The sequence below is a fragment of the Gallinula chloropus genome, assembly GCF_964237585.1.
Source record: "Gallinula chloropus genome assembly, chromosome: 18".
Lineage (NCBI taxonomy): Eukaryota > Metazoa > Chordata > Aves > Gruiformes > Rallidae > Gallinula > Gallinula chloropus.
The window spans coordinates 6,819,537-6,836,314 of NC_140103.1; the positions used below are offsets into that span (position 1 = coordinate 6,819,537).

General features: G+C 50.5%; 1 protein-coding gene across 1 annotated transcript in view; it reads right to left on the reverse strand.

The window, feature by feature from the left end:
- Nucleotides 1-6,928: 6,928 nt before the first annotated feature.
- The window catches only part of EEIG1 (estrogen-induced osteoclastogenesis regulator 1), a gene marked incomplete at both ends in the record, with an annotated part of 32,056 nt that continues 22,206 nt past the window's right edge, over nt 6,929-16,778 (reverse strand). The window contains 8 exons of the mRNA XM_084272504.1: nt 6,929-6,974; nt 7,853-7,922; nt 9,030-9,151; nt 9,346-9,535; nt 9,803-9,907; nt 11,469-11,626; nt 14,654-14,700; nt 15,192-15,308. Of these exons, the coding sequence (XP_084128630.1) occupies nt 6,929-6,974; nt 7,853-7,922; nt 9,030-9,151; nt 9,346-9,535; nt 9,803-9,907; nt 11,469-11,626; nt 14,654-14,700; nt 15,192-15,308 (855 nt within the window). The remainder of the gene's footprint in view (nt 6,975-7,852; nt 7,923-9,029; nt 9,152-9,345; nt 9,536-9,802; nt 9,908-11,468; nt 11,627-14,653; nt 14,701-15,191; nt 15,309-16,778) is intronic.

Sequence of the window (16,778 nt, forward strand, 5' to 3'; positions counted from 1 at the left end):
AGCCCCGGCCTCCCTCCCCGCCAGAACCGCCCTTCCGGGAGCTACCGCCAATCAACGCGCTGCGCGCCGGCCCCGCCTCGCTCCGTGACAGAGACGGCCAATCAGCGAGGGCGGCCTGGGGTAGCGGCGCTACGCGGCGCGGCCGCGCAGCATGGCGGGAGGGCGCGGGGCGGGAGCGGGGCTGCGCCGCCCGGGGAAGGGCCGGGCCGGGCCGGCCGCTGCCGCCCCCGCGTTCGGTCCCGCTGGGGCTGGGGCCCGGCCGGGCCGGGCAGCGCCTTGTGTCCCGGCAGCGGCCCCGCGCTAGGCGCCGCCTCCGGCCCCGGCCCGGCCGCTGAGCGGGGACCGGGCAGGAGAGGCGCCCCTGCGGCTCGGGGGCCGGGGCGGCAGGGAGCCAGGCAGGGAGCCCCAGCAGGGATCGTCCCGCTCCTGGAGCACTCGCCGCCAGGCCCGGCCGCGGTTCTGGGCGTCATGGCAGGAGAGGGACGGGGAACGATTGGAGAGTGTCCAGAGGAGGGCACGGAGGATGGGGAAGGGTCTGGAGGGGGAAGGCTTAGGGGGAGAGGTTGAGGGGCCTGGGGTTGCCCTGCCTGGAGAAGAGGAGGCTGAGGAGAGACCACGCAGCAGCCTGTGGCTTCCTGCCGAGGGGAGTGAAGGGGCAGCACCGCTCGCTCTCCTCTCTTTGGGGACCAGGGACAGAACCTGAGGGAACGGTGTGAAGCTGGGAGAGGGCAGGTTTAGGGTGGATGTCAGGAAGAGGTTCTGTACTGAGAGGGGGGTACAGGTTCCCCTGGGAAGGGGTCACAGCCCCAAGCTGGGCTGAGGGCAAGAAGTGTCTGGACAATGTGCTCAGTGCCCTGGTCAGACCTGGCTGGGCCTCTGTGGAGCTGGGAGTCGGACTGATGGGTGTGTGACAGCTCAGGAGATTCTGTGATCACGAGGTGGGAGAGAAGAAGGGGGTTTCCTTCACCATCAGCCAGACTGTGTCTGAGCTCTGATGGAAGGGGTTTGTCTTGAAACCCACCAGCTCACACCTCTCTCAGCACCAGAGATTGTCCCCGGTGTCCCAGCTGTTTCTCCACCTGCTGCAGCTGGAGGAAAGGGAAAAGCGAGACCCCAGAGCCAAGGGACACTGGTGCAGCTGGTCAGTGTGTATGGCTGAGGCTTGAGGAAGGTGAAGGCAAAGCCGCTTCCTCCCAAGGGCCCTGACCCACCCCTCAGCCTTTGCCTGCATTAACAGCACCAAATTTAGCTCAGACCTCCATTAATGGGATTGCCAGCCCGTGCTGGAAGAGGAGGAGCTGCCTCAACCCCCTGGAGCCCTGCGGGGCTGCAGCACTGTCCCCCAGGCCAGCCTGGGCTGAGACATGAGACAGTGCCAGCCCCTCGCACCAGCTCACCTTCCCCCTGGCTGGCAGGCCCTGGCTCCCCTGGACTTGTGCCCTGCTGGGCTGGCAGGGATCCCCATGCCCAGCTGCCAAGGAAATCCTGGAGGGCAAAGCTAAGTCCTTTTCCAAGGCCCTGCACGTCTGGTCTGACTCCTCTGCTTCCTTTGCAGGTAGTTTTTGAACCAAAGAGACACTTAAAACAAGAAACACAAAGCAGGAAGAATCAAGTGTGAAGTACCAAAAAAACCCTTTATTTTTTTCCCCCAAACCATAACAACATTTGACATTATATTGATTTCCTCATATATTTGTTATTTCTCTACGTTAGGAACCAGATACAGAAAATACAAACACGATCTGTTGAATCAAAGACGGCACAGCATTCAGTTAGAAAAAAAAGAAACAAACAAACTAGAGGAGCAAGATAAAAATGGTGAAAAATAGTCATTCCCTCCAAGCCCAAACTTTCCAAGAATCATCATCAAAATAGAGCAGTGGAAGTTAGCTTCTCTTTCTAAACTCACTTCTGCTTTAAGATAAAAAAAAAAAGTTAGATTTCTCTTTAGATTTCAAAGTTCAAAAAAAAAAAAAGTTAAAACTATCTTTCAAGCAAATTTTTTGGAAGTTTGCATAGACCCCATTCCCTTTCCAAAAATATCAGCCATCTCTCTATAGAATCTGCTATAAATCAAGTGCCTCGTCCAAAGATCACCCAGCTCAATTAGCTTTCAAGAAAATAAAACACGATCTCCCCTTTTCCCCCTCCCTCCCCCCACAAAAATATGGGCTCTACCATTTATTCCTTGTGTTTGAGGCAAGTTATGAGGCTCAGCCACACCTCTCGCTCAAGAGCTTCATCCAAATTCCTTCCTATTTCCCAGGTTTCCACGTCTGCTCCTTCCAACAGGAGGAAGGAAGGGGGGAGGGATGCATGTGGAGCTGCAGAGGGCATCTGGGGTGGGCTGACTGAGGAGGATGCAGCTCTCAGGAGGGAAGCAGGTGTGTGTGGGGGGAAAGGGGGTGGGAAATTTTGCGCTTAATCAACACCCCCCCACCCCTCTCTGCGAGCGAGGAAGCGGCTTTTCATGGACAAACACCTGCTACCAGGCAGTGTTTGTAGGAACTTGTCCCTGGGGACCAGCCTTGTCCACAGGGCTCAGTCACCAAGAGCAAGAACACGTTCAGCAAGACACTAAGTGGGGTGGCAGGGGATGGGGTAAGAGGGGCAGAAGGTGAATTTGCAGCTCCCGGGGTAAGGCAGCGAGGAGGGGAGCATGGTGGGGGGGGGAACCCCCTCTCCAGGAGGGGTTTTATCCTAAGCGCTCGAGCGTACCTGGAATGAGGTTTTCCCAGAGGTTCACACAGCGTGTGCAGAGGCCAGCTGCACAGCCACCAAGTTTAACAAGAAACAGCAACCACAAAAATAAATTAAAAAAAAAAAAGAAGTCAACCCCTCCTCTGAAGATGCGAATGGAACACGGATTTTGTCAGGTCTCAGCCTGGTTTGGAACCCTCTAAAAACTGAAGCAAACGTTACAAAGGGGTTATTAGCTTTCTGAGGGGGGCAGAGCAATGTGGTGATGAGAGGGGAGGGGGTGAAGGGGGGAGAGATCACACGCCTGCTGCCCACTGCACCGAGGGTCAGGACAGCACGAAGGCCCCTGTTTAAAGTGCTGACCGTACAAAAGATGATGATGATGGAGGAGCAACATCCTTCTATCCTTCTCCCCCTTTTTCCAATCACAATTTTGAATTGAAACCCTTCTCCCTCACCAAGTCACAGCTAAGTCTATTCTTGGACATTCACTCAGTTTATATTGTTTTTTTTCTTAAAAAAAAAAAAAGTTAGTAAAAAAGTTACACTGAATTCCCCAACTCCTTGCAATGGGCTTCCACCAACTAAAGGTCCAGGGGTTGAGAAAGCAGAGCCCTCACATTCTGCCTGGCCCCCAGACTGGAGCAGAGAACCAGCTCTGCTCTCCAGGGTCAGCCAGGCGTGAGCAGCCCTGCTTGCCAGCCTCTGGAACCCAGGAGGGATGCAGAGTCCTGCCAATAACGTCCTTTTACTTGTTTAAGCCACCTCTGAATCCCCTGAGATGGGGAACGATGTGGGGAAGAACATCCCTCCCCTCAGACCTCCCCCCTCCCCCCTAAAATAAAATATCAATGAAACAATAATGCAGTCAAAAAAAACACCAGCCTGCTGGGTTTATAAAAAAAGAAAAATCAACAAACTTCATGAAAAAAAAAACAAAACCCAAAGGAAATGAGCCAGCGGTTTGGGTCTGGAAACTGATTCACTTAAATGTTCAAGATCCAAGGAGGAACAGGCGGCAGCGATGCCACAAGGAAAAAGTGCTCAGGAGATGCAGCTTCCCAAGAGAAAGCAGCGAGTCTGCAGGACAGGAGACCCCACTTCCATCCCCACCACCTCACAAACCTGGCCAGGGACCGCTGGGCATCGCGGACGCGCAACCGGAGCTCTGCGTGGGACTGAGAATAGGAACAGATGCTCCTGCTGTGCTCTGGGTCTGCTCCGGCTGCTCCAGCCCCAGCTGTGCTGCACCAGGCTCAGTGACTAGGGCTGTTTTCTTACTCAAAACGAGGGGTGGGAGAGCTAAAAAGCTACGTGAAGACCAAGATCTGTGGAGTCAACGATAACATGAAGACAAAGAAGAGATAACGGGTATCAGAAACGCCAGCAGCCGTGTGCCAAGCCAGCGGAAGAGAAGCCAGAGACATGCCCAGGGTGGCCACAGCTCTGTGATGGAGCAGATTATGCCTCTGCCAGCCTGGCAAGGGGAGACAAGCCTTCTGAAAAGCTCAACCACATCTCCTCCTCCTCCTCCTTCACTGCAAAGAGATCCTCCCTCTGTCCCACTGGGGATTTCGTGACAGGCTGAGCTGCCAGTGCCTCGGAGCAGCCAGCTCTTCCCAATGGGAGCCCCGAAGCGAGCCTGACTGCGCTGACAGCGGCTGCCATTGTTTTCCATGGGAACAGAAGCAAAGCAGCAGAAGCGAGCTGGGGTCTGGCCTCTTTCCTGGCTCATGTTTGCTCCTTTCAAGTCCTGGTTGGACCCAATTTCCCGAGGGGTTTTCTGCTCCCCACCCCTGGGGAGCAGCCTGACCCTCCGCTTGACACAGCCATCTGCAGACAAGGCAGGGACACCCACTGCTGCCCAAGTCTGCTTCTGCTCTCACCCTGACTTGAGCAGAGGGTCAGCCCAGGCCTGGCTTTCTGGCACAGCCCCAGGGAGAGAGAAAAGCAAGCCGTCCTGCCCTTCCTGCAGACACACAGCTCCCCAGGAACAGGGCAGGATGCTCACCAGCCTGCCAGTGAGTGCCAAACCTGCTCTGACCGAACGAAGACGAGATCACCGTTGAAAAACACCAGTAAGTATGAAAGAGCTGTTGTTCTAGACAGACTCAAAAGATCCAATGCTTTCTTTCCCCTACATTAAAAACCAAACCTAGGTGTTGTCTGAACCCCCTTCTAACCCTAATCCAAATTTAAATTCCCTTTGAAGGGAAAGGGTGGAAAAGATCCCTATCCTACATGTGGTCTGTCCAACACAGAAAGAAACCTCTTGAAGAGAGAAACCGTCAAACAGAGTAAGCAGCTGCAGAGCTTTGCCACGGTGCCCAGCACCCTCCCATGCAGCCATCCTTAGCTAGCAGGGGGGAAAACAGAAATGATAAATCAAGGTCCTTTCATGCTTTGTTTCTCATTCTGCCAAATTCCCTTTTCGGGCAGCTCATCTGCATGCATTCTGGCTACAGGCACCACAATTAATCCTTTTTTTTTTTTTCTCCTTTAAAAAAAAAGAAGCTTTACAATAACTACGAATTTTGAACAACAACGTGATCAGTTACAAGCCTTTCCTTGCTGAATGGGACAAGTGTGTGCACACACGTGTGTGTCAGAGGAGGGCACGTTCCCAGCCAAGCCCAGGAGCGTGCCATCACTCTGAGTGCATGGCCACCAAGTGCTACTACAGTACACGGGCAAAAGAGGAAAGGGCACTACACAGAAATAGCTTATCTGCTGAGAGTCTGTACAGGAAGGGCTGCAAGCACGGCCTGCTGACGGCCCGCGGCTGCGGTCTGCCTAGATCCTCATTCACAATTCAGCTGCCAGGAGAATCTACAGGTGGGAGCTGAAAGGGACCGACATCTCTGCCACATACTGCATGGAAAAAGAGGCAGCTGAAGTGTCTCAGACAACTGCAGAAACCAAACCCGAAGAAAAGCAAGTGAAGGATCAACAGGAAACAGTTTGAGGCCTTGTCAGAAGAGTTCGCTTGCCACAGAGCAGGTGAGAACGGCTGCGGTGGCAAACACAGCAGAAAACACCCATTCTACCTTTGAAGGCAGAGACAGTGGCTTCTCCCCAGCCCCAAAAGGAACCAGCTCAGACATAGATCCCTGCTGACAGGGCAAGAAAGGCCAACCAACACCAACTGCCTTACTGGCCCAGGCCAAGAGAGGCAATTGTTAAATCACCACCTCAACAGAGATCACTGCAGTCAACCGCATCCTGCTCTTGCCCAGGGGAGGGCTGTCGGATAACCAGATTCTTTTCACAGTTCAAGAAGGGCAGTTCCCTTCCTGAGCCAAAGGAAAAAGAAAGAACAAAAAAAAGGGAGAGGGAAAAAAAAATATAGAGGCTCTGTATTCCAAGCTCCAACAGTGACCATTTGCTGAATCAGTCCAGTGAACAGGGATTACGCTCCTGGAACAGCAAGTAGAAGCCTCCTCCAGGTAAAATCTGGAACCTCTAAAGTGCTCCTGCTAATGCTAACAGATGAACACGGCCCTTCCATGCCCAGCAGTGGAAGGGCACGGTGCAGTTAGTGGTATGACAAGCACTAGCATTTAACCGTTTACCAACTCCCATCTGGATTGCGGTAGTTTTCTGAAATGCACTTTTGGGAGATACTTCCTATGAGAAGAGGATGTTTGGGGGTCTGGGGGTCGGCAGGTGAAGTGCACACCACAGCATACCTTGTTGGGTACAACCGTTGCCTTGGAAGGTGATGCTCCCTTGCAGAGTCAATGGAATAGAGCGTCCTGCAAGTGGCCATTTCACCCCATCACCAAAGAGCGGCTCTCGGTTTGGTTCGAGTGGTTCCCCCTCCCCCAGCGGTCTGAAGAGTTCACAGTGGTTTGACCCAATGTTTTTTTTTTGGGGGGAAAGAAGCTGAGAAAAGTCCTCTGGTGCAGGTGAACAGGTGGAGTGAGGGATGCAGATGAGCAACACCCTCTAGGACTCAGGATAAGCTCAACAGACAGCTTGTGTCTGCTCAGAAACGGGGGGCAGGCAGGCACTGGAAGAACCAGGAAGCGGAGAAGGGTAATGCCAACGCAGGGAAAGTGCATGATCTGGAGTGGTCTCGGAGTAGTTCTGCAGTGCAAACGTATGGGGAGGGGTGTGGAGAAATCCCTTCTGGAATGCTGCATGAAGAGAGGTAAAGGTTGGCATCCATGTGGCAGCGGACTGGGTAGGGGGCCTGTTTCCAGCAGCTCTACCCTGTTCTTCACATTTAGTGGGTTTCAATCACCACTGGCTCGTAAACTCCAGATGAGACCCTGGGGAGGCAGAGGGGAGGAAGAGGAGAAAGCCAGGTGATTTCCTCAGTCCCTTACAGCAAGCAAGTTGTTATTCTGAGCTCTCTACTCACAGACATCGCCCTCTAACCCCACAGAAAATACTGAAAGTAACGAGTCAGGCTGGCGAGAAGTCAATCCCTGTAATGCAGAGCAGACAGCTACGTGGCAGGCAAACACTAGAGCCCTTAAAGAGCAGAGTGCAACACATGAATCCTTCCAAAGGACAGAGGAAAGGGGGGGGGGGGGAGTGTTCTGCGCAAGCAGCCAGTGTTCCTGGCTTTGCTTCACTCCCAGTTTTGTCACCAGCTTGACACATCTTTGCATTACCACTGATGCTTTTTGTTTTTAATCTCGGCAGCGGCTATAAAGGCTCAAACACAAGTAGCCAAGACACTGTACCAAGAGCTGTTGTGGCAAGAAAAGGTTTGATTTCTTCAGCAGTCTTTCAGGAGAGCACAAGCCCTTGCCAAAGACAGAGGAAGCAGGGAACAGGGACAATAAACCAGGCTGCTGCAGTTTTCCTGCAGGCCAGCAGGAGGCAAAACTCTTCAGTGGGGCGCAGGAGCAACAGGCACCAACCTCTCTACCATTTTGTCCTCTTGCTCCTTCCTTCTGTTCTTGGATCTAACAAATAGGATCACATTATCCCTCTGAGCTCCTGCTGAGAGCTACACTCCTACTCCAGTGCAGCTGCAGCCTGTCACCAGAAGGATCCCAGGGGTGTTAATGTGGGAATAAAGCCACCATGTAGCACATGATGTTTAGAAACCTCTCCTGTAGCAGAAGGTGAAGGTTTCCTGGGTACAAAGAGCTAACAAGTCTCTCTGGAACACCTGCCAGCCTTTCAGGAAGCCTACCTGTTTCCCAGCTGAATTCCACTCAGTGTAGTTGTCCCGTCTCTGCTCACAAACAACCTCAGGTTACTGTCTGCAGATGGAAAAGGAAGCAAGACATCAACACCCAGAAGTACCCATGGCTGCCAGGTGCTCCCCCTCCCAGATGCATTACACAATGCTCAGCACAGAACAAGTGTGTTTCTGAGAACACATGTGCTTTCTTCCCAGTGCTCCCACAGCGACAGAGCCCCAGGAGTTCCTCCTCTTGCTCCTAAAGGGAGCCTCACCTACAGATCAACCACAGCACTACTCTTTGGAAGAGTAATCTCAGAGAAGTTAACTCGGTGATACTCCTCCAGCTGCTGCTTTTAAGGTAAGTCCATTGATGTGAGTTCTTGGTTAGTGTAAACACATCTGAGCAGATGAGATGCAGGGCCTCACGCTGCTTCTGTAGGCTCAGTGAAGAGAAACTCAGCCTGTTCTGGTGAGAGGTGGCTGTGTTTGGTCTGGTTTTAACCTACACTGAGCAAGGTGTAAATCCCCATATAGGAATGCTGCTATATGCCATGGTTTAAGGTGACTCATCTAAGTGTTATTAACAAGCTTGGGTCAGGTTTAAAACTTAGTGAAAAGCCTCAATGTGATGAAAAAAGATTGATTTCTAGGCTCAACTGGAAAATTAAAACAATTCCAGTGATTATTGTTAGTTTTCTTTTAGTAGATGCTGTGACTACAGTGGACAAAACCCCTTCTTAGGCTTTCAAACAGACCTAATCACCAGCAGACTGTGACCTATCTTTCTTTTTGCAGAGACATGCTGTTTCCCCTCCGGTTGTGTCCCCCAAATTTGATAAACACCCTTGGGCTGACCCTATACAAAGGTGACCAGTTGTGCAGACAGTTGATGTAACTCATTTTCTGAAGAATCAGTATTTTCCCCCCCCCCTCTTATGCTGTGTGCCTGAGCTACTGCTCAACTCCTGTGTGGAACAGCAGCGAGTGCTTCTAGCTAACGGCTGCGCTGCTCTCACACCCACGTGGTTTGTTTACCTACCGCAGAAACACCTAGTGAGCACTGCAAGCAAACTGCTGTCTGAAGGGGAAGGGAGTCCATGGCAGATCAGACCTGATGGTAAAAGCCTGGCAGCCTTGATTAAAAGACAAACAAGACCTCCCCCTTTGAGACTCTTCCTCTCACCTTCAGTATTGCTGACATCTGTGAAGTCCTGACTCTGCATTATTTTCTCCACTATATCATCAGCATCGATCCTGGTGTCATCCACTCGGGTTGGGTGACTCTCCACTGAATCCTTTTTCCTCCTGGGATGAGAAAAAAAATAAAAATCAAGGGAATGCTTACTCAGCTTTTCAAGATGCAGACTTTCAGATATTCTCCTGCGTATCTGGCAACAGCCTCCTCAAAGGCTACAATCCAATCTACTGCTCCATGAAGAGAACGGAGCAGATTCTGCCTTGCCTTCCCAGAGAAGGCACTTTGCTTCTCAGTTACCTACCGTGAGGGTCTGTCCAGCAGAAGGGCTGGTCTTGGGGGGCGAGGTGGCTTCTCTAGCTTGTGGTCCCGCTCTCCCTCAGGACACTCCACTGTCATACTCAGCCCTCCAGACGCGCTGCTGCTGGTGGAGGTGTTCCGGCGGTGGGTCAGGTCAGACATGCTAGAGGAACGGGAGTGCTCCGTGCTGTAACCTGCAAAACCCAAGTGATTACAAACCAGGTCTTCTCCCCCTCCTGGCAGCACAGGATCAGGCAGAGCAGCTTCAGATCAGCATTTCTGCTCCCGTACACAGAGGTTCAGACATACATCTATGAGCTCATCTGCAGAGACTAAACAGGAGACTCTGATACCAAAGAGCAGGGTGAGAGATGGCTGAAAATGACTCTCACAAGAGCTTGTTGGAGGAAAGAAAAAGGGATGGGGCCAGTGCTGGCAGAGCAGTGTGCATCAGTACTTACCAGAGATCTTGGACTGCTGGCTGGCGTAGCTGGAGTTCCGCGAGTGTCCCGAGTGGAAGACTTCCTCTGGGCTGGACAGGTTCTGATCAGGTTCTTCTGGGACACCTGTCAAGGAACAACAGGACACTCCAGTTACCCTGTGCCCAAGCCAGCACACTGCCTGCTGATGGCCTTGGACTGGAGGCTGATCACAGAATCACAGAAGGGTTGGAGTTGGAAGGTATGTCAAAGCCCACTCAGTGTCCCCCCTTGCCATGGCCAGGGACAGCCTCCACAGCCCAGGGTGTCTAAAGCCCCATCCAACCTGGCCTTAAACACTGCCAGGGATCCAGGGGCAGCCACAGCTTCTCTGGGCACCCTGTTCCAGTGCCTCACCATCCTCACAGTAAAGATTTTTTTCCTAATGTCTAATCTAAATCTTCCCTCTTTTACTTTAAACACGTTCTCCCTTGTCCTATCACTACACTCCCTGATAAACAGCGTCTCTCTAGCTTTCCTGCATCCCTACTGGAGGTGCTCTAACGTCTCCCCAGAGCTTTCTCCAGGCTAAAAAACCCCAACTCTCTCAGCCCATCTTCACAGCAGAAGCGCTCCAGCCCTCAGATCATCTTCGTAAAACCTGACCTTGGGACAGCAGAGCAAGGAAAGGCCAAGGCTGCTGGCAGAGCCCTGCTGCTCAGGCAGGCACATAGCTTAGGAGGAGCTGGGGAGTAGGGTAGACACCACCAAGCTACTCCATCGAGCTTATCCCTAGTTCTAGCACTCAGCACCTGCATTTACAAGCATCTCTGGGGACTTGAAGGATCTAGAGGGACAGGTAGTACATGAAGTTATCCAGAGTTAAAAGCATTAAGCTAAGACCAAGAAAGCATCAAATTGCCACTGGCAGTAAACTACTATAAACTCTGGATGTTTCTCCTGTTACCACCTTTCCCCTTCTGTTTCTTGTGAGAGAGACCACACCATTTAAATCACACTGAACTCAATACAGAAACCTCAGCATAACCTCTGCTCCTTTGCTGCCAGCCCTGCTCCTGGGTCTTGCAGCAAGCTTCTCCACAGCGTAACCCTTTAGCCAGCTTTTTAAGAGCACCTGCACCCTGTGCTAAGTCACTGAGGTGAGGAGACTGGAGCACTATTCTGGTGCAGTATCTGCCTGCACATTTGGAGGGTGCTGGGAAGGGGAAAAAAAAAAAAAGGCTATGGGAAAATGCAGTGCCCTTGAAAATGGGCTCATAGGAAGCCAAAGAACTCTGCATCAGCAGCTGGAACAAGGCCATCAGACCTCAAACCAACCTCTAAAACCTTCACAGCAACTTTTCTAGAAGTCTGAGCAACAGAATAGCTGAGTGGAGAACTGTACTGTCATTGAACACATTGAAAGACAGGGATGGGTGTAATACATGAATTATTAAATCCCCAGCAAAAAGGATAAATTGCTTTATCTCCATTAACAGAAACATGTGGAAAAGATTCATGCTTCCTCTCCTGGGTTGCTTAATAGTTGGTTTTGTTTTTCTCAATTTTCTTAATGAGCAGGAGGGTGAGGATGGGTGCGGGAAAACATGAAAAATTAAAGAGTTTCTGTGCTTTCAAGTGCTGGGAAAAACAAAAGCGTGTCCAGGCAGAGCCAGGAGCTGCATGGCTCTGGGATGGGCATTCCTACCCGAGCTGAGAATGGCAGCTCTTGGCTTGGTCTGACGCAGAGAGCCAATCGTGGCTGAAGTGCTGCCGCTGCTGCTGGTGGTTCCCTCGCCCTTACAGGTCAGCTGCAGGGTCGAGTCCTGTCCCGGTATGGTGATGGATTTGGCAGTGGAAGGAGGCCTGGAAGCAGAAGCAGAAAAGGTTACGAACTGCCAGGTAATCATCTGGGTATCACCCCACTGCAGCGGCTTCTCCCACTCCGCTCTATCAAGAGGGTCCCCACACTGTGCCCACCCTTCATGGGGACAGAGGAAGCTGGCAGCAACACATTGGCACTGGGTTTTGCTTTTCTATATGCAAGACTCGTGTCTCCCCCCACCCCTTGTGCTGCATTAGAAGGAAAAGCAGGTTTCTGGGGTAAATTAAGGCGAAAAGGGGCCATTTGATCGCTTATACAGGACAGGAGACTCAGAGTCACTGCCCTCTAGAAGAGTACTCAGAGCTGCCCCTTCCCCCCAACACATGCCCAATGTCTAGTTGGCTTCACAAACAGGACCCAGTTTGCTGTTATCCAGCTCTAAATTCCAGCAACCCCACCCTCTAACAAGAGCACTTTTGTAACGATCAAATAACCTTTTCCATTCTTTAAACTGACAATTAAACTCCATTTCAGTAAGATGAAAGTGTTTTTCCAGCTGTCAGAATTATTTTTTTTTCAGGTTATTCCACGTGTTTCCAACATCCCTTTGTAAATGCTGACTGCAGGGCAGAGCTGAGAGTGCCTGGAGCCCCCTCCCTTCCTCCAGAAGCGTTTTTGGATGGGAGCCATGGCATGTGCAGCATGGCAAAGCGAGTATTCCTGTTGGAGCCCTAACCTCCCCATAGCCCCAGCTCTGAACTGGAACTAACGGATCATATTATGCTTTTTAAGTGAGGAGTGAGAAAGGAAAACTTTTATTTGTCCCACTTGGGAGCTCTGGGGGAAGATGCTATAGGAGAGGACTGTTGCAGTATTTTGGGGGGTGGAAAGAAGAAAAACACTGAGAATATTTTAAGTATGGGCAGCCAACCAGCCATAAATGTTTCAGGAAACCCACAGCATGCTTCCCCTGGGGAAAAAAAAAAAAAACAAACAACAACAAACCACCCTCCCTAATCACGTTATCAGTGATTTACACGCACCCCAGTACTCTGGGGACTTTGCTTTGCAGGTTAATAAGGCCTTTACAGCCTTAATCAAGCAAACTGTTCCTGCAGCAGCTGTCAGAGCAGCCTGTGGGTCTGGCAGCTCAGCAAACAGCCTGCTCTGCCCTCCTGCCCGACGCTTGGGAGAAGGTTCATCCGAGTGCTCCAGAAAGTCAGTGCTCGGAAGTCATTTCCCAGCACAGTTTAATTCCTGCTTAATCCCTTAATGAGTGTCATTTCTCAAAAGCTCTACTGATGAAGGGCTATTCTGCATGCCAAGCTTCCATTTTTAAGTATTTGCACATCGTCAGCATGGAAGGATAAAACGGGGATGACTGCACAATTCCTTTAAGGAGGAGGTTTGACTTTCAGACTGATCCTACTTCTATTAAATGGATATCTATCTATCTATCTATCTATCTATCTATTTCTGCATAGTTTTCAAGCATTCTGACAGCAGGACTGGCTTTCACAGTGAAGGAACAGCAGGTATTTTTGTCAGACACATTACTGCCAGCCATCCTAGCACCCTAGATTTAAAACATCTGTTCAAGACAACCAAAACTTCTTTATTACTCTTCCTTCTGAAGCAGAATTTTTTTTCAGAATTAGATGTCATTACATTTAGGGTTTGTGAGTCTCAGAAAACCCTGCAGCTCTATGAAAAACCATGCACAAAATAAACCAACCAAAACTTACGCAGCATTTTAAAACAAGAAGCAAATTTACCCACTCTAATCCTGCTCCTAAAATTAGACCTTTTAGCCCAAAATACCACTACTACAAGAGATGCCCCCAAGGTAAAGCTTTCTTCTCATGCTGTTGGGAGTCAACACAAATTATTTCTATCAGCACACAGCAGTAGTCTCCTGGCAGAGCCTGCAGTCTGTGGAGAGACCGACCTACGCCAGAGCAGGTTTGCTGGGGGACTTGGGACTCTGTGGGGACCAGGCTGGAGCAGTCTGGGACTGAAGGTCAGCACCCCATGGCAGGGAGCCCTGCTGGGACAAAGCCCTGTGGGAAAGGACTCATGTTGGAGAAGTTTGTGGAGGACTGTCTCCCGTGGGTGGGTCCCCATGCTGGAGCAGGGGAAGGGGGTGAGGAATGAATGCCCCCCCAAAGGAAAACAACTTGCAAGGAATTGACTGAACCCCCCATTCTCCCATTCCCTGCCAAAGTTAAGTCTGTGAGGAAGGGAGGGTTTGGGGAGGTGTTTTAAGATCTGGTTGTACTCCTCAGTCTCTGGTTTCTCTCTGTGTGTAGTGTAATAAATTACAGAGTTTTTTATTCTGTGATGAGTCTGTTCTGCCTGTGACACCAATTGTGGAATGATCTCTCCCTGTCCTTATCTCGACTCCTGAGCCTCCCAGTATCTATTCTCTCCCCTGTCCAGCTGAAAAGGGGAGTGACAGAGCAGCTTTGGTGGGTATGTAGCCTCTAGCCAGGGCCAAACCACCACACACCTTACAGCACACCAAGGCAGGGTGGCTTGGAATGCAGGTCTTGCAACCTGTGTCTCAGCAGAAGAAAAGGAGAACAAAAAATTTCAGCCTTGCAGTATTTTTCTTGCTGTTTCAATTCAAGATCTTTATCCTGTGAAATATGTGCTGAAGCATGTCCTTTTCCAGGACTGTTTTCTTCACTGACCTTTCCCTTTTTGGAGGTCAGTGAAACCAACCCTGAGCTACATGAAATTCTATCCTTCACACAAAAGGTGAAGTTTGTTATCAGTGTCCCTAAGACTCCAAAGCCTCACTAACACTTGCAGGGAAAATAACAACAACAACCAATAACCAAGCTGAGAAAACCAGAGTGGAGAACAAACCAGTCAACAGCACAGGCTGGCGTAGCTTTTCTGGCTGATTCAACAATCCAGACCACCAGTTTCAAACTCTCCCCTGTACTTTCCATCATCAAAGGCATCTTTTCCCTCTCCCTATCAATTTTAGTCTCTAGCAGAGAGTGGCAGAAGAACCAGGTGCCCTGGCCTGTGCAGAACAAGGCAAGCACCCAGAAACTCACGTTTTGAAGCAGGGGTCCCCCGAGAGCAAGGACATTCCAATTGTGACCTGGAGAGAGGGGACAAGGCACATCATTAGCTATGTTGCAGCAAGCTCCTCACTTCACAACAGCCAGGAGGTCAGGGGCTAGGTGTAAAGATTAGCAAGACCTAGTTCCCTTTCAAAGGAAATGAGCTGCAGGGATTTAGCAAGGTATTTCCCCTCCCTGCCCCAAATCACTGGTATTAGTAGCTCCTAGTTGCAGTGGCCCAGCAGGATACCAGCCTGGCCACCCTGAAAATGCCCTTAAAACTTTCTCCACCCCCCTTCACACTTTCTTTGAGGACAAAGAATGCTATCAAGGGTCATCACTTGGCCAAACAGATGCTAGGATATCAAAGGGCAACTCTGAGAATGGGAAACTTCCCAAATCAGACTAGCAGCATAAAAGCAAAGTCCTGTCCTGGTACGTGACAGGACCTTCTCTCAGGCCTAGCACTACACACTGCCTGTGATCCTTCCAAATTCAATTTCCACTGTAGGAGCACCAGCTGCTGTACCTTTAGGATGGAGTTGTCCTGTCGGGTATTCTTAGTATCATACCCCTCCAGCAAGCAGCAACGGACTGTAGATCCAGAGCCTGCAAATTCTGCCAGATTTAGATCAGCAAAGCCCAGCTGTAGCCAAGAAAACAAAGGACGGGAAGGGGAGAGAAAAATAATTAAAAATAATCACTCAATAAAGGGATATGCAGTGTCACACAAACCAAAGGAAGACAGTGAGGGCACAAACGGGAGCTGGTACACATGGTGGTGGTTGCAAAGATGCCCTACTCTTGAGGGTGGGCAGGGTCACAGTCCTAATCCCAAGCCAGGTGGAGATGTGGAAGCCTTCAAGAAGTATGCCCTGCATGGAGGAAGGATGCAGCAGCAGTGGTGCTGGATGCACTGGTGGTGGTGCTGGCCAGGACAGCGTTAACCAGCCTGCAGCCGTTGCATAACCAAGGACGTGGAAGGCACTAGGTCACCGATGTGGAAAAAACAGACTCAGAGACACGCACACAAACATAATAAGGCACTTTGTATCAGGCCATCCCAGAATGCAGCAGAGCATGTGAACCAGGAGATGAAAGGATATTGTTATAGAGGAAAGTGACACTGTCCTGAAAAACAGCGCTGAGACTTTGGGCAGAGCAAGCTGGAAGTCCAGAGCCATGCTGCAGCACATGTGCCTCATTCACCCCCGCAGCTGCTGGGCCCTGGAACTCCTGGAGCAAAGTGTCCTCAGCACTGCTAAGGTTTAACTAGCAAGTGGTATGTTGGATGGGCACAAGAGAAATATTTGGAGAGATTTAGTTGTGAGCTCTCTAAATGTCCTCTAACAAAGGGGAAGCATATAGGGAAAGTGACAAAGTTGAAGACCAGAGACAAACTCAAAGAGGGTTCTGATGCCTCTAAAGACAAAGGGAAGAGTACTTTTGTTTTTCTGTTCTAATTCCTGGTGTATGACCACAGTTTTTCTCAAAAAAAAAAAAAGTTACAGCTTCTTTTATGCAGAGCTTTAGCAATAAAAGTCAGTCATGTCATTTAATCTGATCAGGAAGAGACGCTGCGCCCTGTATTTGGCCAAACCATCCAAGCATGGAAAGTTTGTGTCACTTCCACGTGCAGGTCAGCTTCCACAAGACCATGGGAAGAAGGTGGAGAAGAAGCAGCTCAGACCTAGCTGTTGTTCTGTGCATTGCAGTGCATTTCTCCAGCCCTGGCGTTGACAAGATGATAGAGCTGAACTGGGAACCTCAAACAGAAGCAACATCCTAAGGAAATGCGGTGCTCTCAACTGAGGAAGCTGATGGGGAGCCCCAACCACAGGCACTGCCATAGGAACCCCGGCTGCCACTGTTCCAAATCAGAACTTTAAACCACAGCCTACACAAGATACATGATTCAGGGGAAGACAGCAGCCACATTAGCATAGCTGCTTCCTCCATCCCATTGTCAGTGGGGAACAAAAGCTGATGGCAAAGGGAAAAAAAAAAGCATAGGATAGAGCAGGAGCCTTTCTTTAGAAAAAAACCCAACCAAACCCCAAAAAACAGGAAGGAAAAACACCCCTAAGTTTTCTCCCTCTTTTCTTCCTTCTTAAGA